The sequence below is a fragment of the Phocoena phocoena genome, chromosome 6 (genome assembly GCF_963924675.1).
Source record: "Phocoena phocoena chromosome 6, mPhoPho1.1, whole genome shotgun sequence".
Taxonomy (NCBI): Eukaryota; Metazoa; Chordata; class Mammalia; order Artiodactyla; family Phocoenidae; genus Phocoena; species Phocoena phocoena.
In genome coordinates this window covers 87,532,834-87,559,384 of record NC_089224.1, presented here as the reverse complement: position 1 = coordinate 87,559,384, position 26,551 = coordinate 87,532,834, and the positions used below count along the sequence as shown (strand labels likewise).

The window sequence follows — 26,551 nt, the reverse complement described above, 5'->3', positions numbered from 1 at the left end:
GGTTCTCAAACTTCAGCGTGCAAAAAATTTCCTAAGGATTTGTGGGTCTTACGTCTAGCTTTTCACTCAGGTCTCGGGGGCTGGGCATCAGCACACCTGACAAGCACCTGAGAGTTCCTGAAACAACACTGTGTTGGTGAAACCTGGTTATTCTCAATCCTCTGTCATGATTTAGGTTGTATTCAAGTGCAATTGGTTTTTAATTTAATATTTTCTTTTAATCAACTCATTTGTTTTGTATAAAGAAAAGGAAACTGAATTACTCCTATAAAAGTAAAATCGGTATCACTTACTGTACATAGAGGGTACACATGAATATACATTAAGATAAATGTGTGTGTATGTGTATATATATACATAATCATAGGTAATGATTTTGCTTTAGGTTTTTCCATTTAAACGTCAAGTTTGGGGAAAGTTTCTGTGTATATGGTATAAATATATACCAATATAAGTATATCTGTCATCCACTTAATATTATCTTTTGTTTCTCAGTTTGGCAGACACTAAGAAAAAGGGTTATAGGGGAGAGAGAAGCATTTGCCCCAGGCCGTCAGGAATTAAGGATGAGGATGTCTTGGTTTTGTGCTGAGGACCATTTATAATTTTAGAAATAGCACACTGGAGTGTGGCTGGTATTCTTGCCTTGAGCTGACAACTCTAGCTGTCTGCCCCGTGGAGAAGGGCACCTCGACAAGAGGAAAAGTTCACCCAGAGACAGACAGAAGGGTGGGTGCACGTCCCTTCAAGAACTGGAAGACCCTGTGTGCAGAGGACTAGCCCTTCTGTTTTGGTAGTGAACTTTGGAGGAAGGGAAGAGAAAGGCAAGGATGGAACTGTTGGTGTGCCAGGCACTGTGCAGGGGCTTGCACATGGCCTCTGGTTTAATGTTTTGAAGGCGCTGTGACACGTGCACATTACCGTTTATTCTGCTGTGGAGTTGAGGAAGTGGAGGCATGGGGAGTTGAAGCCACTTGCCCAGGGTTCTGTAGTCACTCCAGGTCACCCTAGAGTGATACGAATCTTATTTCAATGCAGACTTGAAAAAGAAATGCATTAACTACCACATTTTAAGTTTTAAATGTTTACATTACTGTAATTTAGCGTTTTTTGTTTTGCTGTGCAATCCTGAACACGTATCCTCTTGTGAGCCTCATGGTAAGCACAGAAACAGTTTTTACCCCCTATGTCTTCCAATTATGACCTCTCGTTATGTAGAAACTTTTCCTTATCAAGGTCTCTGTAAGTTCAACTTTTAGTGTGGTAGCCTTCAGGTGGTAATGTGAACCTGAAGAGAGAAAGAAAAAGCAAACAAAAAGCCCCCCACCTGTTTTCGCTCATAATTACTTCATGGAAGGAATGGTCATTAACACAGCCTGCGAGTTGTGTCACAGAGACCTACCTGAGTGTAGAATTTCAAGGAAAACATGGGCCCATCAGAGGACTGGGAGTCTGGGAAGGCTGGTCTCTGGGGAGTGAGCCATTCTAGAAGAGCTCATGAACCAGGCTGGATGAAATCTTCCAGAGAACCTTTAGACAGATTTTATCAGAAATGTACATTTGGGATTATGCTAGGATATTATGATGAGATCATGATACTAACTTAGCCTTCTGCATTTGGAGTTCTTTTTAAAGGGAAACATCCCAGGCTGCTGTTTCCCAGAGATAATGATGAGCTCCGTCTACTTTCAGCCATCTTCCATGCAGGCTGCCTTATGATTTCACAGCAATCTCTGATATATGACAATATCAAAATGGTTCAGCCTTCTCTAGATTTCTGAGGGTCTGATATTGAATAAAATGATGCCCGTAGAAGCAATAAGGAAAGATGGGTTTTCCCCTGGAGATTTTTTTCCCACTATTTCACAAATAGGAGTGATGAAACTGACCCTGTGTCTTTTTTTCTTTGGAAGCATGAAAACTCAGAAGCAGTTCTGGCCTCAGAGCCTGTGCATCATTGCTCTATTTCTTCTCTAGCTTAGGCTTTCTGCCCTAACCTAGCTTTTCCCTGGGCTTCAATTATTTGCTTAGATTTGCCATGCAGCTAGGCGGCATATTATGATTTGACTCAAACTAGACATAAAAACAAGTATTTTAAATTAATTTTAATATATTAAAAATAAGTAAATTTCCAGTGTTAGAAACAGTGCTGACTTGAGTGGAATGAAAGAGAATTCGTTCTTTCCATGCTTTTGGCAACTTTATACTGTCTTCGTTTTTTGTGAGCCATCACACAGTTGTTTCTCAAGGCCATTCCCATGTTGTCTTTCTTGCAGAATCATAGACAGAGTCGGGAATTTATGGTCAACTTTGCCTTGGTCACACACACACACACACACACACACACACACACACACACGAGATATTTTTATCTCTTGCATATCAACTAGTTTAAAATACCCTTTAAAAGCATCCATCAAAGAATTAGTAATTCTTATCTGAGATGAACAACCTGCAAACATACAGTTAGAATAATTTTAGTGTCTTATTTTGATTAGGAGTGGGTTTCTTGTGTTTTAAACTCAAGATTGTGAATAGTTTTAATTAACTAGATTTCAGGTTTACATTGAGTTTAGAAACAAATGATTTTTTTTTCTCATTGCAGACAGAACTAAACTCCACATCTCCCTTCCCCATCAAGGAGCTGGCTGAAGCCACAAAAGCTTTGCTGGATAGTCTTGGGATTGTGGCTCAAGAGGTAAGTCATTTCTTTTTCAGCCCCAGAAGGCAGATCATCCACTATCACTTTTTTCCACCCTGAGTTTGGCTCAGAGGGTCTTTCTGATTTGAAAATCATAGGAAATGTAAAATCAGCTTTATATCCGTGATCTTAAAATTACCTGATTTGATCTCCTTACTTTAGAGATGAAGAAACCAAGACTCATAGATGTCTCAAGGTTAATTAGCTAGGGGCTGAAGGCCTGATATCTAGCCTAGAACTTTCTCTCATAATTACTCTTGGCCCCTAGTTAATGACCCATTTGTAAAGAGGATGATTCCTCCTCATCTTCCGTGTACTGTATATGTCTTACCAGCAACTTCTCCGTATTTTTTAAAATAAATTTATGTATTTATTTGTGGCTGAGTTGGGTCTTCGTTGCTGTGTGTAGGCTTTCTCTAGTTGCGGCGAGCGGGGGCTACTCTCCATTGCAGCGCGTGGGCTTCTCATTGCACTGGCTTCTCTTGTTGCGGAGCACGGGCTCCCCATTGCGGTGGCTTCTCTTGTTGCGGAGCACAGACTCGGCATGCGGGCCTCAGCAATTGTGGTTTGCGGGCTCTAGAGTGCAGGCTCAGTACTTGTGGCTCACGGGCTCAGTTGCTCTGTGGCATGTGGGATCTTCCCGGACCAGGGCTCAAACCTGTGACCCCTGCATTGGCAGGCGGACTCTCAACCACTGCACCATCAGGAAAGCCCATCCTTATTTCTTTTTCAGTAGCAAAGCAAGACAGTCTTTTTACCAAAACATTTGTTTGCTGTCTGAAGGGAAGAACATGGTACCCCTAATTCAGATCTTTCCCTTGTCAATATCTGGGCCCTGAGTTCAACTATGGGAAGGAATATAGTCTCCTGATAAAAGTTGAGCTTACCTTTCAGGTCCACGTGTTTACAAGCGTATTAGAATAACCTTTGTCACAGGATCAGGGGGCCTAACTTACAAAAAGCAATTAGCCATTCCTCTGCCTCCCAGTCAGCATGTGCTCACCTTTCTGACACCCAGCCTTGTTTCACATTAGACTTGGAAAGGGGGAACCATTTGGAGCCAGGTGTGTAAAGAGCTAAGCTTGAGGGATGGTGGTCAGAAGCCATGCAGGCCTTAGTATTTAAGACACTGGGTAGGAATAATTCATGGTGAAATTCTCTCAGACTTGGTCCAGTCTTATTATGAGTTGCTTCTCTAAGTCATTTTTTGGGGTTTGTATCATTTTTCTCAAATATCAAAGCTCACTTTATGTCTCCTAAGAATAAAGGCTTGCATGGTCACTATGGGAAATGCAGAACGTTTGGAGAATAGAGAAAACACCGAGATTCAATGCTGTTGATTTATTAGTGTTTTGCTTTGGGGTCTGTTCTGTTTTTCAATTCTGCTCATGTGCGTCTGACTGGAGAGGCGTGGCTTTTGGGTCACTTTCAGGAGGAGAAGCCCTGTTCCAGGCTGCCATCTGTTCTTCCGGTTATGAACGCTGGTGACCGCTCTGTAGGTGGAGAAGCTGGGTCTCCCAGGGTTCTTCCAGGAGGCAGAATGAGAAACAGAACCTGCCCTGCAAGTCATTTCTCCTGGGCCCCGTTAGCTGACACTGATATGCCCCGTACTGCTCTGCAGGTCCCTGCCAGCCTTAGGGAAAGCAAAGCAGGGACTCTAACGTGGGAGGCTGCCTCTAAGCTCACGGTCTGGTTGCAGCTGTTTCCTCTTACGTCACTGGCCTGCCTTTTGTCTGGGGTAAAAAGAAAAATGGAAAGCATGTGATGCTCATGTGGTAGAACCTCTCCAACTGAACAATATACATTTTTCCTGGCAGCTGCTTCCTTGTGCCCTGCTTGTTCCCTGGTCCTGGACGGCAAGGGCCACCCGCTCCTCTCAATGGAACACTAAGTCAAGTCACTTTTGCCACAAGTGACTCATTATCTAACTTGCCGTTTCCCTGGGACAAATGGGAGGAGATAAATAAATAAGTGCACTTGTTGATCTGCTCCATGTTTGGAAAGAAAGTTGGTTGTTTGACCAAAGCACAACCCTTAAAAAAGGGAAGCTAAGGGAAAAGGGAGCTAAGCTGCCCTGGTTCATGCAGTTTCACCCAATTTCCCTGTGTAATCCACATGACAGATGTGAGTGGGTCCTACTGTGCCCATTTTACAGGTGACACTGAGGCTCAGAAGAGCTAGACAACTTGCCCACAGTCACCTAGTAAGTTAATTGGCAAAACTGGGATTCGAACCCAGGACCGTTGGCCTCGAAAGCCCATGTTCTTGCTACTTAAGCCCACTTTTTGTCTGAACCCTGATGGTAACTGGAATAAATAAAATAATAGATAAATAAATAGATAATAAATAAATAAATAAATAGAATAAAAAGGAGACTCTTCAAAGAAAGAAAATGTGGATTAACAGGGCCGGCAGTTGGCTGAGAACGGGGACTTTTGGAGCCAGATGAGTGAGAGCGGACATGAGCATCACATCTCAGTGACGGGAAGGTGAGCCTGGGGAGGCAGGGCAGGAAACAGTGTGTCCGTTATCTGCCCAGCACCCACCAGGTGCCTGCCACAGCCGGGTGCTGGGGACTCAGCAGCGAGTGCACTAACTTCCCTGTTCTCGTGGGACTGACATGGGGCGAGAGACAGGAATAAACAGGTCTGTATATCATGTGACAGCAGGGATGCCTGCCATGAAGAAAAATAAAGCCGGGTAAGAGGCTGGAGGGTGATGAGGTGGTGTCTTAAAGGGGGCTGATTGGTGAAGTCCTCTCTGGTCAGGTGACATCTGAGCCTGAGGGGAATGACACTAGGGCCTCCACTCCAAGCAGGAGGAACCGTAAATCCAAAGACACTGATGTAAGGCATGATGAAGAGATGTATGTAAAGACCAGGGAGAAGCTGGGACGAAGTGAGAGAGTGGCATGGACATATATACACTACCAAACGTAAAATAGATAGCTAGTGGGAAGCAGCTGCATAGCACAGGGAGATCAGCTCGGTGATTTGTGACCACCTAGAGGGGTGGGATAGGGAGGGGGGGAGGGAGATGCAAGAGGGAAGAGATGCAAGGGGATATATGTCTATGTATAGCCGATTCACTTTGTTATAAAGCAGAAACTAACACACCATTGTAAAGCAATTATCCTCCAATAAAGATGTTAAAAAAATAAAATAAAGATCAGGGAGGAGCCCAGCCGTGGCCAGAGCAAAGAGAGCAAGTGAGAGGGGAGTCGGAGGTAAGGTCACAGCAGGAGGTGAGTGTGGTGCAGGGCTGCCAAGGCTGGGTTTACACTGAGTAAGATGGGAGGCCAGTGGAGGGTCTGGAGCAGGGGCGCCTGGTGTGACCTAGAGGATGAGGGTCGTTTATGGTTCGGCTGTTATGCTAGGAGACTGTGATGGGGCCGAGGGCAGGAGGAGGCCATCGCAGTGGATTGAGAAAGCGAGTCAGCGGTTCTTCACTCCAAGGATGTCGATCAAACGCCACCTTCCGTGGGCTGGAGGATGAGCGGCCCCCTTCCCTGTGAGGGGGAGGGCTTCACGGAGGAGGTGTGGAGCGGGATTTGAGGTGCAGAAGAACGAGTAGGAGTTTGCCCCTGAGACAGGTTCCGGGAAGAGCCCAGAGCTTGGAATAACTCAGTCATTTATGGTGCTTCTGTCCAAAGATGTGCTGGCTTTAGGTGGGGAGCAATTTGTCCTTTTGATTGGGGGATGGTGGTGGTGAGAAAGAGAAGTGAGTGGCTTTTGCTGTCGTTTAAAAATCTCTAGGGGGCTTCCCTGGTGGCGCGGTGGTTGGGAGTCCGCCTGCCGATGCAGGGGACATGGGTTCGTGCCCCGGTCCGGGAAGATCCCACATGCCGCGGAGCGGTTGGGCCCGTGAGCCATGGCCACTGAGCCTGCGTGTCCGGAGCCTGTACTCTGCAACGGGAGAGGCCACAACAGTGAGAGGCCCGCGTACCACCGCAAAAAACAGAAAAAACAAACAAACAAAAAAATCCCTAGGGCTGTTGCACCCACCAAGGAAAGGAGAGGTGGTCTGACTACTTCTCCTCTCCCCGTCTGTATACCTCATACAGGTGATGAGAAGATAAAGTCAGGAAAAGCGGGCCGCCTAACTGTGTTCTCCCGGTGTTAGATGCTCCCTCTGGAGGAAGGAATCTTTGTGACCTCTGACCGCCTCTGGGGCTCCTGGTTCCCCTTGCAGGCAGAAGGCAAATGTGGGCTCTGTGGCGCCCAGGACCTTATCACTCACCGGAGCCAGCAGGCTCTGTGAGATGGAAAACTGGGCCCGGGGGCAAGTGCAGGGTTCCACAGCCACTCCCCTCTGCTCACCACGCCTCAGGCCTCCAGGCGGTGAGGACAAGCAGTGACATGTCAAGGAATGTAGGGATTTTTTAATGATTTATTGTGAAATGTGTGGAAATACAAAGTGCTCTATAAATATTGAATTATAAGAGCCACTGGGCCAAGAAGTCCGCACAGTGCTGGAGTACGTTGGTGTGTGAGACAAAGAGCTGGTCACGTGTGAGTCCCAGACTCAGACCCCCCACTGCCTGGGGCATCTGGGTCTTCCGGCAGGGACTGTTCTGTGTTGGGCCCTCTCTGGGACGTCAGATATCGTGTGATTTTCTCCTCGCCACACTGTTTTAGCTTCATCATCTTGATGGGAAGTTGGGCCCTCAGAGAAGTGACTTTCTGAAAGCTGTGAGCTCATGAGAGACATAAGTGGGATTCAAACTCGGTCCCCCACCATGCACTCTTTCCATTGCCCGACACTCAGCCGAGACGAGGATGGGGACTTCACACACAGCACCTCTTCTGCCCGGGGGCAGAGGGCCCCTCAGTTTCCACACTGAAGTTTGAGGTGTTTTAGAAATGAGGCAGTGACCTAGGGTGTGAGCGGTTCCTGACGTATGCCTGTGAACACATAGTCATTCAAAGAAAGCATCCTCTTCTGTAAACTCAGTGATCATCCGAATGAGATAAAGCCCATCACCAGGGGCTCCCCTAACTGCTAAGTGGTGCTTCTCAGTCTCTAATGTGTCTAGGAGTCACCTGGGCACCACGTGAAAATGCAGATTTGAACTGTAGATAGATAGACCAGAATCTGCACCTCAAACGGCCTCTCCGATGACGCCGATGCCCCTGGTGCCTGGACCACAGAGGAGTAGCAAGGCTCTGACAGTCCCATCACAGAGCGATGCCCCTCTGAGAGGTGATATCAGACAAGATATGTTCTGGGCTGTGGCTTTGGCGAGGTCAAGACATTAACCTGTTCATTCCTATTCTGTGTCTTCAACCTGCCCCGCGCTTCCCTCTGCTTTTCCTCCTGATCTGTCCACCAGCTCTTCAGCATGAGGAGCTGGACTGACATGCGGCAGGAGGTGATGTTTCTGACCAACGCGAACAGCTCCAGCTCCCCCACCCAGATCTACCAGGCCGTGTCCCGCATCGTCTGCGGCCATCCCGAGGGTGGGGGCCTGAAGATAAAGTCCCTTAACTGGTATGAGGACAACAACTACAAAGCCCTCTTTGGAGGCAACGGCACTGAGGACGACGCTGGCACCTTCTATGACAATTCTACCAGTGAGTGTCCGTGCAGACCCAAGCCCTGGGCCCAGCCCACCTCGGTCCCAGGCTCAGCCCCGCGGCCCCTGTGGCACCTGCTTCTTCGTGCTTATCCTCACCCTACGTAGCAGTGGTGGGTGTTTGTTTACCTGTCTGTTTGCCCCCCAGACTGAGCTCCTAGAGGAGGGAATCTTAATCAGTGAACTGTCCCCACTTGTGTGAACGGGGCCTGGCACATCCCAGGCGTACAGTGTGTTTATCAAGTGAATGGATGACTGAAAGCCAATCCCTCAGTTTTCTGGGGGATGTCGGAGGGTGGTTCCCAAAGTGATCGAGTATCTTCTTCTTCTCCCCCTCTCCCTTGCCCCTCCCCTCTCCCCTCCCTCTCCTTGAGGTATGCTTTACAATAAAGACTTAACAATAACAACAGCAATAATAAAAGATAACATTTAGGGAACATTTCCTATGTACTATGCATTTTATTTAACTTATCTCATTTAACGCTTACAATAACCCTGCGAGGAAGGTTTTATAACCCCACATTTTATAGGCTCAGAGAGGTTCAGCGACTTGGTCAAAGCCACACCATAGCTAATTGGCAAGAGCCAGGATTAAGCCAGATCTGCCTGGCTCCATGCTTTTTTTTGGTAAACCACGTGGCCTCCAAAATACCTGTTCATGGTGGTGTGTGTGTGTCATCAGACTGGGACATGTGATCTGCTGTTTGTGGTTCTCAGCTGCAAGGTGACATTGAAGAACCTTGTAACTCCATATCTGTTCCCCACACTTGGGCAGTTTTGTGTGGGGATGTGTGTCCTGTGCCTGGTGGCAGCCAGGAGCCAGTGTTATAGTTTTAGACAATGGCATCGTTTTCATTGAAAATATGATGCAAGTGAGCCTTTCTCCATTTCTAACTGCAGGTGTGCCTTTCAGACACTGAGTGAGGTGGCTTTTTGTGCGTTATTGTGACGCAAGAACCTTTTATTCTTGTCTGGAGTGAAGCACTCCAGACATGGCAGGTTGCTTTGCGAGCCTGAAGGGAAGGGCACTGTAGGCGGTTTTCTGAAATGCCGTCCCCTACGCTCCCTCACTTTGTAAGTCAACCCAAGGGAACCTTCATTTTCACAACAGATATAACTGTGAGAAAATCCTCTTGAAAAAAAAAATTATCTTTTTAGCATGTAGAGGATACTTAGTATCTAAAAGAACCCAGAATGAAATTTTTTTAAAAATCAGGAATCCTTCTGGATAATCAAACCCTACTGTCTGTTATAAATTTGGATTTTTCAGTTTGGGATGTTTATTACATTTATTACATATACTTGTGATGAGACCTATTAATTAAAGGGAAATTTAAAATTTCTGCTTGAAAACTAAAGTCTGAATTCAGCTCTTTGTTTCCAATAAAAACAGAGTGGTGAGGACTGGTGCAAGCTATTTAGAGTTATAAAGGATTGTGCATAATAAAAAAGATTTTTCCATATTGTCTCAGTTGTGAGTTATCCATCGTCAGTGTTACAATAAGCTCTGATGATTTATCAAGCATCGTTCTAGGGGCTGCAGAGGTAGCATCTCAGTTAATCCTCTCCGCATCTCCGCCAAGTAGATGTCATTAACTTTATTTTTACAGAGGAGCCAACTGAGGCTCAGACAAGTGATGTTGTTACATAGCCATTAAGTGGCAGAGCTGAGATTTGAACCCATGACTGACCAGCTGGCTCCAAAGCTCTTGTTAGTTCCTACAAGTACATGAGCATGCATACAAATATCTGCCTTTCATCCTCTTCATAGCTCCTTATTGCAATGATTTGATGAAGAATCTGGAGTCCAGTCCTCTTTCCCGCATCATATGGAAAGCTCTCAAGCCCCTGCTTGTTGGGAAGATCCTGTATACACCTGACACTCCAGTCACAAAGCAGGTTATGGCTGAGGTAAGCTGCCTGGGCCCAAGAGGCCCTCTACAGTATCCTCCTAGAATTATGGACAAAAATATAAAGGTGGCTTCGGATGGCGTGTGTTGAGTATACTCATGGCTCTTCTGGGATTTCCAGAGTGAGAACCTCCAGTTTGACTCAGGCCCAAGCTGACTGTTGAGGGCCAGCTCTCCAGCCTTGGGTATTTGAATCACTGCTGCAGGCAGACACTTCTTGGGAATGGGAAGGACTGGAAAAGGGCTTCTGTGATGGAACATCTTTTCAGGGAGCAGCTGAGTTCTCATGTCTCTGCCTCCCTCTCTCTCTCTCTCTCTTTTTTTTTTTTGCTGCCCCTGGCTCCCCATTTGACTCCAGGTGAATAAGACCTTCCAGGAACTGGCTGTGTTTCATGATATGGAAGGCATGTGGCAAGAGCTGAGCCCCAAGATCTGGACCTTCATGGAGAGCAGCCCAGAAATGGACCTTGTCCGGGTGAGTGTCCCTCTGATTACCGGGTACCTGATTGATGCTCCTTACTTTCCCAGAAGTGACTGAGATGAGGATTCTTTACGTTGAACCAGTGCAGACGTACTGAGCCTCGCTCAAGCCACAGGCCCATCACTTGGCAGAGCTACAGGTGACGGTGCACAAATCACACCATTTCATGCACATCAGCATCAATGCGTCTGATAGTCAAAATCAGATTTCCAAGAAACCTAGGGCTGGTATTTGGAGCAAGAGTTTGGTGATTACAGGACCTTGATTATTTTCCTTTCTGGCTCTAGAGCCACAGCATCTTACTTAGCCCTACTATGTCCTAGTGGGTCTTGGACAGAGGTGTGTGTGAGCAAAGGTCTGGTCTGACCTGAGATACCCATTCCCCGAGGCACCGTGTGAGTGTAGAGCTGCTGTTACTGCATGGAGGGGAATTGCACTGAGTGCTTCAGAACCACTTGAAAAGGGATAAATGCTCTAGAGACAATTGGATTCAAAAGCGGAGGAGTCTGAGCATGGAATGTCTCCTTTGCTTGAGCCTGAGTGCCATTTAATCGCATCATCCTGCCTTGGGCTGAGTCAGAGAATCATTAGACTATTTCCTCTCTCCATGGTGAGAGAGGCCTCTTCCTTTTTTCCTGCTGCTCTTAAGAAGCACGAATGGATTTTGCCAGGTTTCTTTTCTTGACACCTCATTGATCGGAGGGGCAGCTGGGTGTTAGAGGAGGTATCTACCGTGGGAGGTGCTCTCCCAGGCTGAGGACTGTCCCTTGATGTCCCTGGGAGGGATGATATGCAGGTGGTCTTCCAATGAGGGGAAAGCTGGAGTCATCTTTATTGCACTAGTCTTGCTATTTAATTCTTAAATTGGGAGCCTTTAAAAACCAAGGGACTTCAGTCAGAAAAACATGAACAATAATTTGTATGGATTGACTGAATACTTCTGACTAATAATGATAACAACAACAACTTATGCCCTTCAAGGATGGATCTCTGTTGGACTCCAGTCTCTCCTCCAAAAGGGACTCAAGTGGTCCAGCCACAGACAGTGCCATAGACTTAGGTGTGGTCTCAGGTGTCTTCCTCCTGGTCCTCTCCTTAGAATGTACATTTCTACTTGTTGGACTTCTCTCCTTCTGCGTCTCAGAGGATGGTGAGGGTCCCTGTTGAAGGAACTCCATGAGTTTTAGTCTGTAGGCAGAACGATGCTTCCCCTTCTCTTAAATAGACGGTTTGGCTTGGATGCTCCAGCAGCTCATAGGCTCTCAGTTCTTCTGGGACAAGACGCTTGCCAACATGGCCATGGCATTCATTAGCACTCCTGCTGGAGAACACAGGATGTGTGATGGGAAATGGAGGAGCTGTGGCTGGGGAGAAAAGCATGGCATGTGGTTTGGAGAGCCTTGGGCGTCAAGCCGAGGACCTTTACTTTAAGCTCTGGAGCACCATGAAAGGGTACTAGGCAAGGGGAGCTATTACTCTGGTTTGACAGGTGGATTGAAGAGGGGAAAGGTGGAAGGCAGAGTCCAGGGCGGAGGCTATCCAAGTAGGTGGCCAAGGCATTGGCTGGAGGCAAAGCCTGGTGACTGCTTGATTGTGAAGGGGTGAAAGAGAGGACAGCTTCAGGGTGATTCTTGATTTCTAGCTGGTGGACGGTGGGGATGTCCAACAGGCCAGCGGGTACTGGGGCCTGGCGTGTAGGGGGCTGGTTAGGCTGAGACACCAAATGCTGACTCATCAGCCTGCGGGCGGAGGTCGAAGGAGCCTCCTCCAGCTGCTTTCTCTTCTCTACTGTTCACTCCACAAGCTTGGGCCACTCAGTCCTCTGTACCCCCTGCGGCCTTGCGTCTGGTACACAAGGCAATGCTTGAGACTTCTGTGTCTGTTGGAGTAGCTCTTTCTTTTTTTTTTTTTTTAGCTTTATTGAGGTGTAATTGACAAATTAAAAGTGTATGTATTTAAGGTGTACAACTTGGTGTTTTGATATATGTATGCGTTGTGAAATGATCTCCACAATGGAGCTAAGTAACATGTCCCTCACTTCACATAGTTACCTCTCAGCAAGTGTCAAGTATACAGGACAGTATCATTAACTATAGTTACCACACTGTACATTAGGGCCTCAGAACTCTTTGTACTGCAAAACTGAAACTTCATACCCTTTGACCTCCCTGTTTCCCCCAGCCCACGACAGCTACCGTTCTACTCTGTGGTAGCTCTTATCTTCTGCTGTCTCTGGCTCTGTCTACACCCGTCGCGTCACCCCACATATCTGGAGGCGCTTCTCCGTTGAGTCACGTAACCCACGGATACTAAACTGTTCTTTCTGAGCTGCTGTTTGTCTCCTTCATCTCCAGCCGACGCTTTCTCCCTGGCCACTGCTCCTGAGGGGGATCTTTGGTCTCCTGGCCCCTCTCGTGCTCTAGAACGGCCATGTGATCAGTGATCTCACTGGGCATGTCTCTCCAGCCTTGCTGCCCTCCTTGGCCATATTGCTGAGAAGCCACACTGGCCAGGGAGGGCCTCACCCCAAATGCCACGTGTCTTCACTCAGGTCTTATTTGCTCAGTTCAAGTCCCAAACAAGTCATTTCAGAATCACTAACCCATACCCCTGTGAACCTTTGTGAGGTACAATTTTGTACCTATTTTGTTAACAAAAACACATATCTTAACTGATGACAGTATAAATTGTTATTCCCTATAGGAAAACAATTTGGAATGAAAATTGTAAGAGCCATAAAAAATGTGCTATCCTGTGTATCTGCATTTCACACACCCTCAGGGATATATCCCATACAGAAATAATTTTAAAGAAAAAAGTCACCATATGAGAGAGAATGTTATTGCTATAATAATTGTTATTGTGAGAAAATTAGACTAAATGCTGCGGTATGGGAATAGTTAATGAAATTATAGTTTATATACGCTATAAAAACTATTATGCTCCCTTTATAATAAAAAATATGAAGCCACACGGGGAAAAAACTTATATGTTAGTAGAAATAAGACTGATTTAAAAAATAGCAGAGTTTGGCCCCTTAGGGATTCCATTTCAGTAGAGCCAGAGCTTCATGTATGTTCTCAAAGGTGTGAAAGGAGTTGCAGCTGATTCTCCTTTCCATGAGCTGAGGTTGAGACAGACCCATTTTTCTGGCAGCACATCTGTGCAGGTCCTCTGCACCTGCTGGTTGAGCACCAGATTGGTTTTCCTTCTCTTCCATGTTGACCCACATGGAGAGCCAGCCAGCTAGGGAATAAGAAACGGAAGACAGGCCTCCTTTGCATCATGACCCGTGCATCCCGCAACTGGAAAAGATCATATTGGTTTAACAGCAGAGTTCTTTTCCCAAACTAAACAGCAGAAGTAGGTGTGGCTTAATTCAGTCTAGAGATTAGGGTCTTTATGAGGAATCATCAGCCTGGGTCTCAAAAGAGGAAGAAGATATAATGTAGTGGGACGGTGCAGTAGAATCCGAGAGCCCAGTATTCTCTCCTGTAAAATGGAAACATTGGGTTACCTATCTCACAGTTTTCTATGAAGATTTTAAAGAAAGACAATGTATGTGAAAGGGTTTTGTAAACCATACAGTGCTCATCAAGACTTAGTGGTGTTTACTACTTGTACTTTGTTATGGGAATGGCAGACGCTTTTGGACAGCAGAGGCAATGACCACTTTTGGGAACAGCGATTGGAAGGCTTAGATTGGACAGCCAAAGATATCGTGGCATTTCTGGCCAAGCACCCAGAAGAAGTGCAGTCCACTAATGGCTCTGTGTACACCTGGAGAGAAGCCTTCAATGAGACCAACCAGGCAATCCGGACCATCTCTCGCTTCATGGAGGTGAGAATCTATTCTGCGGACCACTTAGAAAAGGCTTTGGCTTCTTTCTCTGAGATGGTGCAATAAGGTTTGCATTGGAGTAAAGTTTAGAAATAATGTGTCATCTTATTTACAGTAGTATCCCTCCACCCAACACAGGGTGTAATGTACAAAAAGGTACTCAATGAATGTTAGTTAAATGACTGAATGAGTAAATCAACAGACCTAACTTCTAGCTTTTTTCTATCTGACTCAAGAATGTCTCTATCCATCGTTTTCTAGGTTTTCCTGTGTTTTGATATCCCAATACCTAATGGCAGCAAAGCATTCCCTTAAAAAAGCATTACTTATGAAACTTATCTAAAATCTAATAGGACCGATTACACTTTAAAAATTGAGTCCTAAAAATGATGTGACTTAATAGGGACAAATGAAAGGTTTTTTTGTTCTGTTTGGTTAGTTGTTATGACTCAAAATTAACTAAGAAAACAGAAGCGAAAATGAGGTTTAAACCTCTTTCCCTCCACAAAAATCAGTATAGGTAACTTACCTCTAAATGCTTCCAACATTTCCCTTAAAGTGCAGTCAAAAACCAAAACAAGCCATTTTCAGTTGAATGTTGGAGAATGACTTGAGAGAGGAGTAGAGAGGGAGGATAAAAAAAGTCATGCACTTAGTGCTTCTCTCTTAGCACGGATTCTGCCTTGGCCACTGCTTGTTTTCCTGGCCATCGGCGTTCTCATGTCGGCTGTTCTTCCTTCAGTGTGTGAACCTGAACAAGCTGGAACCAGTGGCAACAGAGGTTCTGCTCATCAACAAGTCCATGGAGCTACTGGATGAGCGGAAGTTCTGGGCTGGGATCGTGTTCACTGGAATTGCTCCTGGCAGTGTTGAGCTGCCCCATCACGTCAAGTACAAGATCCGGATGGATATTGACAATGTGGAGAGGACGAATAAGATCAAGGATGGGTAAGCTGAATCCCCCCATCATACCAGCCAGTCTTGGGAAAGTCAAGAGCAGCTAATGTGAGTGGAGGTACTGTATTTTAAGTAATAATTTGGTAAAAATTTCCAACAAAGTATAACTCAAATTGGTGGCATGGTTTTGGTGTAACTGGCTCATTCATTGTGGAGACAGCTATTTCAAAGGTCTTAAAATATCATTATCTTTTGGTTCAGCATTTCCATTCAAGGGAATTAGTCCTGAGGAATTAAATCAACAGGAAAAAAAGACATTAGATTCTCTGTGCTAGCACTATCCCTTTCTATAAAAGGGAGCAAATAAGCAAGATAAAAGGGAATGGTTAAGTAAATTTTGGCCCGTGTACTTGTTGCAATGTTAGGGAACTAATGGAGGGGGGGGTGGAACCCAGACCAACAAGTGGTTTGTTCCTTCTGATTATATTTATTTAAAAACGTGTGTATGTGTCAGCTGAGACCAGAAAGTAAGATACAGAAATAAGAAAAGTGGCTCTGTAATGGTGGTAGGATTGTGGGTGACTGAATTTTTTTTATCGTATGGTTCTAAGGAATGTTTGGTCGCCTGTGGTTTGATTTAAGGTACTGGGACCCCGGTCCTCGGGCTGACCCCTTTGAGGATATGCGGTACGTCTGGGGGGGCTTCGCGTACTTGCAGGATGTGGTGGAGCAGGCAATCATCCGGGTGCTGACGGGCACAGAGAAGAAAACTGGCATCTACATGCAGCAGATGCCTTACCCCTGTTACGTTGATGACATGTAAGTTACCAGCGAGCCACCACCTTTGCTTAACTGGTTAACACTGTCCCCAGGTGGTGTGTACACACACACGCACACACACACACACACGTCAAGGGAGGAAACAGAATGATTATATTTATTTTATATGTGTATTGACACGGGTCAAAAAATTGGTTGAAACAAGATTGCAGCTACTGCCAAAAAAAAAAAATTGTTTTTGGGATTCTGTGGGAATTTCAGGAAATAAGATGCCAGATGTAAGTAGCTGACAGTTTGAGCCATGTCACCAGTAATCCTCACTCCTTTCTAGTCCATGGTTACCAGAACTTTTATTTTTTTATACTCTATCCTTTCAGTCAAAATCAGCCTAATCTGCAAGTTTAAGATGTGTCATGACGAGCACATGCCAAACACATCCACACATCCTCACGTCCCCCAAACACAGAGGCACAGTGTTCTAGACCTATAAAAGCAGACTTTGTGTCAGTTTTTCTTCTTCCTCCCTATAAGTGGTAAACCACATTTTCAAACAATGCAAATAAAACTGAACAAGGCCTTTTTATCTTAGACATTTTAGATAATCTTTTAGTGCTTGGTCACTGCTGCCAGGTTCTCACTGTGGGGACTGTGCCTTTGGAGCCAGTGATTTCTTGTGAGAGAGAGAGAGAATAGGCAGAGGTGTAGTTATTGCAAGCATCTGAAATATGTCATGTCTCTTCTGAATTCTGGAAACTCCCTTATTCTCTGTTGTGTAAGGGAGAGTGTGTGTGTAGAGATCCAGAGTGCAGAAGGAGCAGGGTTCCTCTCCTTGTATTTCTCCCTGCTTTGCATTGAACAACCCATTTCCTTGCAGGGCTCACTCTAGCTTTTCTAGGTCACCTGGATTTATCTTGTTTTTCACCTTCAGAAAGATTAGCCAGTATTTTCCAAAGGAAGACTTTTCCAAAGACCCCCTAAGCCAAGATTTACTCTAGAAAGGATGTATTAAGATGGGAACACGACGAGAGGTCAGAGGCATTCAGAGCCTTTGCCTGTTGTCACGTAGCCAGTTAAGTGCGTAAGTGGTAAAGCTGGGACTTGAACCTTGAGTTTCAGAGCCCAGATTCTGTGTTCCTTTTACTTCACTGCATCTCCTGTTCTACTTTGGAAATCTGAAGTATTACTGACAAGAGCTGCCTGAAGTGTATTTCTGCACCACCTGTCGTTAACAGTTATGCAAGGCAAGCTGATAGTGAGATGACCTTGAAGATGTTGAACTCTCATGACAGAATGAGTCGGTGTTGTTTTGTTGGTTTTGTTCTCGTACTTTAAAGTCACCCCCATTTAGCTTAATGACATCTGAGAGCCATCTGGTTACTAAAGCAAGCCCTCAAAGAAGTTTTCTTTGTCATCACTTTGTTAGTAGTGTCGTCACTGCGTTACCCCACTCACGAAGCGCAACTGTCGGTGCACAGGTCTGCCCATCTCGGGCTCAGTACTGGTGCTTTCTCTTGCATGCAGATCCAGAGGCGTTGGCCCAGGAGCCTGGCTTACGCTCACCTTTACTCCTCCCCCCGCCCTTCCAGCTTCCTGCGGGTCATGAGCCGGTCAATGCCCCTCTTCATGACGTTGGCCTGGATTTACTCTGTGGCTGTGATCATCAAGGGCATCGTGTACGAGAAGGAGGCGCGGCTGAAGGAGACCATGCGCATCATGGGCCTGGACAACAGCATCCTGTGGTTCAGCTGGTTCCTCAGCAGCCTCATCCCCCTGCTCGTGAGCGCCGGCCTGCTGGTGGTCATCCTGAAAGTAAGGCTGCCTCACCGGCCCCTCCCTGCCCCCCGTGGGCCACGTGAGCAGAAGAAAGGCACGGATTCTTCGGAAGGGAAGGGGTCATATGTGCTGTTCCCTGCAATTCCCTCATTTTATGGTTGGGGAAGGGGAGACCGAGAGAAGGGCAGCAACTTGTCCAGAGTCAACCCAGCTGGTTAGCAGCTAAGCAGGACTGAACCCAGGGGTCTTGTGTCACAAGTGAGCACAAGCGTAACTACGCCATGCTGTTTGGCAATGGTTCACGGCAGCATCGGAGTTACTCATTTTCCTAGATGTATTGGGTGGTAATTCTGCCAGAATTTCTAAAAACCATACTCAGAAGCATAGATGGTGTTGCACGTTAGGATTTTCTGGAAGCAGAGGCTGAGGCAGAGTTTGGGTATGGGTATTTCTTAGGGATCCACACCTCTAGAGGGGATGGGGAGGATACAGGATTGAGCAGAGGGAGGAGTTGAACTGTGACGCACGGCCAACCCCCCGGGCACTCTTGCCGCGGAGCTGAAATGTCCAGCCCTTTAGGTTACCCCAAGGCCTCCCTCCCTGACACCCCATAGACCCAGGCCCTTCCATTAGTCATTGGAAGGGTGTGCCCCAGGGCCAGGCAGCTGTCTGCAGCTGGGACAAACTTAGAGGGGTTGACACCTGAGGCTGTCTGCTGACAGCCAGACAAGAAGTCCTTCCTTGAAGGGGACTCTGTACAGTGCAGTTCTGTGTCCACCCCTTACATTAATAGGTTTATATGCCATTTTTTTCACAATCATTTCATTTAAGGATGCATTGTTTAAAAAAATAAATGTTTTTAAAAGTGGAGGGGTGCAAAGGGAAAGGAAGTAACATTTAATACCAGCTACTATTCATTACAAATGAGCGCTTACTGATCGCCAAGCACTGTTTAAAGCACATACGTGTGCTGTCTTGTGATATCCTCACTAAATAACCCATTTAACATACAAGGAAATGAGGCCAAGGAAGGTTAAGGACTTCACTGGGGTCACCCGACACTGTGGCAGAGCAGTTCTTGCTAAAGTCAAGCCCCCCTCATGCTCTGATGTCTGACTGCCAGGGCTGAGCTATGTGGCCAGGGTGGAGGTCCTGTGGCTGGTGGGTGAGAGCCACTCTGTGACAGCTGAGTGCTGGTAGGTCCTGCTAAAATAGAACCAACTGCTAGAGAGACACTTGAAGAGTCCACAGAGTTTGGATAATTGCGGGGATCCAGAATCCATAGCACGTTCTCATGGGGGATGTTAAGATGGCCTGACCATTTTCCTTGGCTTTCAGAGGAAGAAGCCATGTGGGATACTGTCTCCCACAATTCTGTCTTGGTGCCAAGAGTCGTAGTCCTTATAGAAGAGGGAGAATCCAAGTGATACTATTTCTTGGAAAAACAAAGAACAAAATTGTCTGTTGAGATGAACCTTGGTGAATATCAAGCCTGGACTTTGTTTTGTTTCTGGCTGTACCGTGACTTTGATGTGTGGTCTTGGGCTAGTCATTTCCCTTCAGTAGATTTCAGTTCACTCATCAGAAAAATGAACAGCACTGTTCCTCTGTATTGTCTTTAAGATGAGCAGGAATAAGCCCTGGCTGCTTCCCATAGATCATTGCTTATTGACAGTCTTATTGGGTCTCTTCCTTCCCAGTTAGGAAACCTGCTGCCCTACAGCGACCCCAGCGTGGTGTTTGTCTTTCTGTCCATGTTCGCCGTGGTGACCATACTGCAGTGCTTTCTGATCAGCACGCTCTTCTCCAGAGCCAACCTGGCGGCAGCCTGTGGAGGCATCATTTACTTCATGCTGTACCTGCCCTACGTCCTGTGCGTGGCGTGGCAAGACTACGTGGGCTTCACACTCAAGATCTTTGCGGTGAGTAACTCTGGCCCTTCTGCAGTAGCTGCAGTCACAGCCGCACCTGGTATTTCACTTCTGCTTTATAGTCCAAGCTGAGAACAGAAGAAAAGAGATTCTCTTTCCAACGGGACTTGAACCTCAGTTCTAGATTCTGTGCTCCTTGAAGGCAGGAACTGTGTCTTATTCAATTGCTTATTTTTAGTCCTCTGAGTGAACACGGGTTGAATTGAATCCAATGGTATTTTTTAGGGAGCCAGACTGCACTGCATGCGGTAAATGACACTGGGGAATGCCTTTAGACAATAGGGGCCAGCTCTACCTTTTGTCTCCCAGCTCTGTTGGCTGTGTTAAGCTCACCACAGTCGTAGCCACAGATAGAACCGAAAGCTCTTGAGATCAGAAATGGCTCCTTCTGGACTCTTGTCTCCCTTGTGTCCAGTATGGGGTTTCATTTGAGTAATATTTTCTGAACTTCAAGACTGAGGAGCAGGTACTCCATCTCCCTGCAAATCCCGGACTTCACTCCCCTCCCTTGTACAGAGGAGGAGAGGCCTCCGAGGGGGTGCAAGTCCCTATAAGACTGAGTTGTCCTGAGTTTTTTGCAGGACGCTCCAGATGCCTCTGTCTGGACCCGTTAGACATCAGCAGCCCCAGACAGGCTCCTATGGCACTGAGCCATCACTGGCCGAGCAGGGAGCTTGAGAGGACCGTGTGTGTGTGTAAGGGACAGGATTGCTGAGCCCTTGAGGCACCTTCGGAAGCATAGAATTCTAAAAGTTTTACATTCCATCATACATGCATTTCTGAAATGTGTGAGCATAATGAGTGCTTATAAATAGAATCATTTTGTATGCTGCCAGGGAGCCCACTCCCCTAAAGGGACTCTGTAGATAAATATTTCCATATCTTGCAATTGATCCATTTGGCAAATTCACCTTTCTCCAGGTAACATTTGCATTAGCAGTGTTAGGAGAATGAGAAACAAGGAGATGGATGAGTGACTTCTGCATCTTTCTCACAGAGCCTGCTGTCTCCTGTGGCTTTTGGGTTTGGCTGTGAGTACTTTGCCCTTTTTGAGGAGCAGGGCATTGGGGTGCAATGGGACAACCTTTTTGAGAGCCCCGTGGAGGAAGATGGCTTCAACCTCACCACCTCGGTCTCCATGATGCTGTTTGACGCCTTCCTCTACGGGGTGATGACGTGGTACACCGAGGCTGTGTTTCCAGGTACACTGAGCTTCCACACTGCTTTAGACATCAGCCAGGGAAATGAAATTTCTAGCTGTAATGCTTTCCTTCCTTTGTGCTGGAATTTCTGCAGGGCCTGGGTCTCCTTGGAAAGTGGTTAGGGCTTTGGACCTATGGCAAACAAATAGTCTCCAAGGAGAAGCAGCTGATGCTAAAAGTACAGCTCTTAGTACTGACATAGCTCTTGTTTCTTGAGCACTGTGTGCCAGGCACTGTGCAAAGTGTTTTACATACTTTGGTTCATTTAATCCTCATAAGACTACTCTGAGGGAGTTACCGTTCTAGCCAGTTTTTGCAAATGAGAGAACTATGGCCCGAAGAAGTTAAATAACTTGCCTGTGGCCACAAAGCTGGTAAGAGCGGGTGCTTGGAGGTGAACCCAGGTGGGTCACACTGGGTCGGCTGGCCCAGGAGAGTCCTCCCAATGCTGACCCAGGTCTCTAATTCTGTATCCCCTGAATTACCACCAGCAAATGTTCTGTTTCCTGAGTACAGCTTGTGAATAATAAGATACATTGTCTCTCAGCCCTTGCCTGTGCTTTAATCAAATTAGTATTCATAAAAATTCATTTTTATACTTCCCTTAATAAATCTCCTTGACCAAGACCTGCCTTGGATACATTTTCATAGAAGATCAAATTCTGAGAGAGGGAGGTTTAACTCTTTCTGGTTTCACCTACTGATTTTTCTCTAAGGGAGTGTATGTGAAGTGTTTTTTACGTACCCTACCTGAACTTCCCACACTGGATATGCAACTTTGTATCTTACAGATCTGGATTCAAATTCTGAGTCCTCCACTTTACTGGCTGAGTGATCTTGAGTAGGTTACTTAACCCTCAGTTTCCTCATCTCTAAAGTGGGGATGATACCTGCCTCATGGGGTTGCTGGAAAGATTCAGAGAAGTGCAAGATGTTTGTCATACACAGGAGATCTCAGCAAATGTTATTGCCTCTCCTCCCCCACCTCCAGTCCATTTTGTCCTGTCTCCAAAGGCTGTGTCAAGGAGAGAGTCAAGGAGGCTGTGTCTGGCTGGGACACCTCGGGGATGCCGGGGCGTTGCTGAGCTTTGCTCACACCTGTGCTTTGCTTTCAGGCCAATATGGAATCCCCAGGCCCTGGTATTTCCCTTGTACTAAGTCCTACTGGTTTGGTGAGGAAGGCAATGAGAAGAGCCAGCCTGGTTTCAGCCAGAAGGGAACATCAGAAAGTAAGTTCTGCTGACCCGCCCTCCCCTTAACTGCAGTGCAGCTGCCCCTACTGGCTGTGGGGGGCAAGGGGTGGCTCTCGGCCTGAAGAGCCTAAAACCACCTTAGGGGCGGAGAAATCCCCTGAAGTGACCCTTTCCACATCCTCCCATGCATTTGTGTCCAGTGCTGTTGACTTATCGGGGAGTCACTATCTGGGCTTCTAAGGGACATTTCCTTTGTTCTCTTGGCTTCTAAATAAAGTGACTCTTGATCTCTGCCTTCACCTCCGCCCACCCCATCCCCCCAAACACATATACACATACTTTTCATACTATCCTGACAACTAGAAAGAAGAGGTAAAGACAGCCGTGGTTATGGAGCCACAACCTCTCTGCCTGCCTTGTCCTGATGACAGACGCATGAGCCTGTGCAGGCTGAGGCCAGGTGGCTGCCACAGAGTTCGTTCTGTGCTTCGTAATGTTCTCAGCCTGCATCACCCAGAGCGCACGTCCCCTCCTGGCTTCTGACTGTAGGTGGTGATGCCCACAGTTCAGCAAAGGCGCTGCCTTCTGGGCTTTTTTGCTCAGGTTCTTGGAGGGGAGCTCTTTGGGTTCGGTATAGCTTCCTCAGTCGTTCATAAGTCGCTCCCCTGCTGATCTCTTCCGTGCCCTTCCCCCAGTCGCCAGTGGTGAAGTATGGTGTTCCTTAGCATGGCTCACGAGTTTCCTTACCACCCGCCATTGCCCGCCATGCCAGCTGCTTCACCTGCTCTTCCTTCTCTTCTTCCCCAGCCTCCTCTCTGCGCCTTTATCACTGTATTCCCATCACCAACACTAGTGCCCAGATAGGCCCTAGATAAATATTTGTTGACCGTCTGCCTGAGAAACCAGAACTAGCTGTGGAGACAGGACACTTGTAAAAGTGCAAGCACAGCCCCCTGCGTCTTGACGCTCCACTTGTCAGTGTCTTCTGTGGGCTCATTTCCATCCTGTCTTCTCACAGTCTGCATGGAGGAGGAACCCACCCACCTGAAGCTGGGCGTGTCCATTCAGAACCTGATGAAGGTTTACCGAGATGGCATGAAGGTGGCGGTTGACGGCCTGGCCTTGAATTTCTATGAGGGCCAGATCACCTCCTTCCTGGGCCACAATGGAGCTGGGAAGACCACCACCATGTAAGAAGAGGGTGTGGCTTTCTCAGAATCAGCCACAGGAACCTTCTGTCCTACAGTTAGAAATTCATACCTAAGAACATTGCCTTGGTTACCGGGCTGAGGGCAGAGCATATGAGGAATTGATGAATGTAAAAATATTATCTAATCACAAGAGTGCTTTCCAAATGCTGGTTTTTCTCTAGATATTATTTTTTTAGGTTAAAATAGGCTGGAGGCCTTTAGATGACCTTTCCCCTTCGGTTCTCAGAATTCTGCAGTATTTTTGGAACCTGAGACTGTGACAAGTCTGAGAAAGGGTCTCCTTTGGAGTTGGTTTGGTCAGAACTGTGAGGCAAGAATGTGGAAAGAGAGATTGGCTGTACTGGTGGGGGGAAGTAATTTCCAGGAACTCTGTCTCTAAGCAGATGTGAAAAACAGCTGGGCAGCTGGCTGGCTGTATGAGTGCCTTCTCTGGAACCTATAAGGACCTTAAAATGGACAGCTTCAGAAGGGAGCACAGGCTATAAACACACCAGAGTTACCTCAGTGGCTTTCAATGTAGTCCATCAGCCATTGCAGAGGGCATTTTGGTGGGGGAAGAGGTAATCTCTTCCTCCTGTTTTTCTTTTATATATTTTTAGCACGCAAAATCAATATATTATGAACATTGCAGAAACTCTTTAAAAGGTGTGCAAAAATCCTAACTGCCAAACACAAAAATTACTTTTATCTTTGAATCATTTGTTCTGCTTTGTCCCTTTTACTTGGACATGATTTTAAGCATAAAAAGAATATATGCTTTAAAGTGTACTTCCCACTGTAAATTGGAATCTTCATTTAAAAAATGCTTGTGCTGAAACTGCCATTTCCAACACATAGGCCCACTCCTAGCTGTTCACTGAAGCAGAGACTCCTTCGCTGTGTCGGGGTCTGTTGGAGTCCATTAGGAAGGAACGGGGCTGGAGGGTTGCTGCCTCTGCCGTCTGCCCGGACGCTGCCGCCTGGAGTGGAGCTTCAGGGCAGGAGGGCCAATGCTGACTCCTGTACTTTAACGTTTTTGTCCTTAGGTCAATCCTGACCGGGTTGTTCCCTCCCACCTCGGGCACTGCCTACATCCTGGGGAAAGACATTCGCTCCGAGATGAGCACCATCCGTCAGAACCTGGGGGTCTGTCCCCAGCATAACGTGCTGTTTGACATGTGAGTACCAGCACAGCCTCTTTGGAGGTGTGTCGTGAGTCACGGGTAGAGTGAGACTTAAGTATTTTACCACCTTTGGGGGTAGCAGGCCTCACCTCCCTGGATGTGTTGAGGGCAGGTCGTCCTTTGACGTTGGAAAGTAACAGAATTGTGGGATGGGGTATGTTATATCAGTCCAGCTGGTGGATGTAGGCCTAGGAAACGGTGCTCTCCGTTCCTGTCCTTCTGGAGTAAGGACATCCTCTCTCCCCGCACACCCTCCCTGAGACCACCACCGCTCTCACCTGACAGTAGCTCAGGGCCCTTGATACGTGGGTCCCGTGTTTCCTGCTCAGAACTTTTGCCCCCGTTCAGCCTGCCCATCACCAAGCAGGGAGCCGCCATGGTGAGCAGAGAGAGACCTGAGCTCTGTGACCTTGGGCGAGGGCATTCCCCCTTCTGGGCCCTGGTTTCCTCACATCTACAGTGAGCAGCCCGGGCTTGTGTCCTCCGCAGGGGCCCCCCTTCTCTCAGGGCTGAAGTCCTTCGAGGTTCAGGAGGGCTGCTCCAGGCTAAGGCTGAGGCAGCTGCTTGGTTGGTGGGGCCTTGGGGAGGGCCCTTTGAGGACCTGCCACTGCCGGATGCGCGGGGGCCAGGCCAGCGGGGAATCGGGTGGACGTGACCTGTCACCCTGCTGCTTTGGCTTCTCAAGTAGCTCATGTGACTGCTCACTGCTGTTCTACCTTGAATCCTTCCTGGAGATTATTTTTCAGAAATTGATAAAGTTAAAAAAAAAAAAGTGGGGAAAGAAAAATGTGCCTGTCGTGTTCTGGGGGAGGAGGCACTGTGTTCTGTGCGTCCTGGGGGCCCGGAGCCGACCTGCCCCTCTGTCCCCAGGCTGACTGTTGAAGAGCACATCTGGTTTTACGCCCGCCTGAAAGGGCTCTCGGAGAAGCACGTGAAAGCAGAGATGGAGCAGATGGCCCTGGATGTTGGTTTGCCGCCAAGCAAACTGAAAAGCAAAACAAGTCAGCTGTCAGGTGAGGCCCAGAGCTGCCTTCCTCATCCAGCACACCCCCCCCCCCCCGCCCCCGACTACACACACGCAGGAAATACAGCTGCCGTCGTGTCCCCGGCTTCCCCGGGGAGTGGGAGGGTGGGTCGGTCAGAAACGTGTTCCGGGCTTGTCCCCAGGTGGGCACCTCCATCCCTCTTTCGCCACCTCTGCTGTCACTCACTGGGGCTGGCCCTGGATCCTGTCTCCTCTGTCCCATAGGTGGAATGCAGCGAAAGCTGTCTGTGGCCTTGGCCTTTGTTGGGGGATCCAAGGTTGTCATTCTGGATGAGCCCACAGCCGGCGTGGACCCTTACTCCCGCAGGGGAATATGGGAACTGCTGCTGAAATATCGACACGGTAACTGATGTGTATTTACTCTGCCTTCTGGGCTGGGAGGCGGAGGGAGGGGGGGCGGGCCTCTGGAAGAGTAACTCATGGCTGTTCCTGCTAGAGCAACAGAATTGCTTTCAAGGAAAATGTGGAGCTGAGCTCTGAGCTCAGCCCTGGTGTGCAAGTGGGAGGCCTGGTTTCCAAGACCCTTCAAGTTTACACTTCATTCCCTAGGGGCCTGCAAGGAGAAGAGAAATGGGGATAAAGGGCATCCTCTGTGGGCCCCCAGGGCTCCCTCCAGCCTAGAACTTTCACATGTACAGTATAATTATGGTCTCCTATAGACTGAGATTCCCAAGAGCCGAGGCTGTGTTGTCCTTCATCTCTGTCCCCACGTGGGGCACTAAACTTGTGTGCTGACAGAGTGGATGAATGGATGGGAGAGGTGCAGTCAGCTTAGAGGGGTAGAAGGTACACAAGGTGGTACAGTATGAGGGGCACGGCTTTGGAGTCAGCTTAAGCTGGCCCGAGAC

At 47.4% G+C, this 26,551-nt stretch overlaps 1 protein-coding gene across 1 annotated transcript in view; it reads left to right on the top strand.

The window, feature by feature from the left end:
- ABCA1 (ATP binding cassette subfamily A member 1) overlaps positions 1-26,551 on the top strand; it is a 115,988-nt gene that overhangs the window by 56,406 nt on the left and 33,031 nt on the right. Inside the window, exons 8-22 of the mRNA XM_065878535.1 lie at positions 2,606-2,698; positions 8,034-8,274; positions 10,048-10,187; positions 10,545-10,661; positions 14,311-14,508; positions 15,251-15,456; positions 16,048-16,224; positions 17,772-17,994; positions 19,659-19,880; positions 20,887-21,091; positions 22,207-22,320; positions 23,303-23,474; positions 24,521-24,652; positions 25,529-25,671; positions 25,908-26,045. Of these exons, the coding sequence (XP_065734607.1) occupies positions 2,606-2,698; positions 8,034-8,274; positions 10,048-10,187; positions 10,545-10,661; positions 14,311-14,508; positions 15,251-15,456; positions 16,048-16,224; positions 17,772-17,994; positions 19,659-19,880; positions 20,887-21,091; positions 22,207-22,320; positions 23,303-23,474; positions 24,521-24,652; positions 25,529-25,671; positions 25,908-26,045 (2,521 nt within the window). The remainder of the gene's footprint in view (positions 1-2,605; positions 2,699-8,033; positions 8,275-10,047; positions 10,188-10,544; positions 10,662-14,310; positions 14,509-15,250; positions 15,457-16,047; positions 16,225-17,771; positions 17,995-19,658; positions 19,881-20,886; positions 21,092-22,206; positions 22,321-23,302; positions 23,475-24,520; positions 24,653-25,528; positions 25,672-25,907; positions 26,046-26,551) is intronic.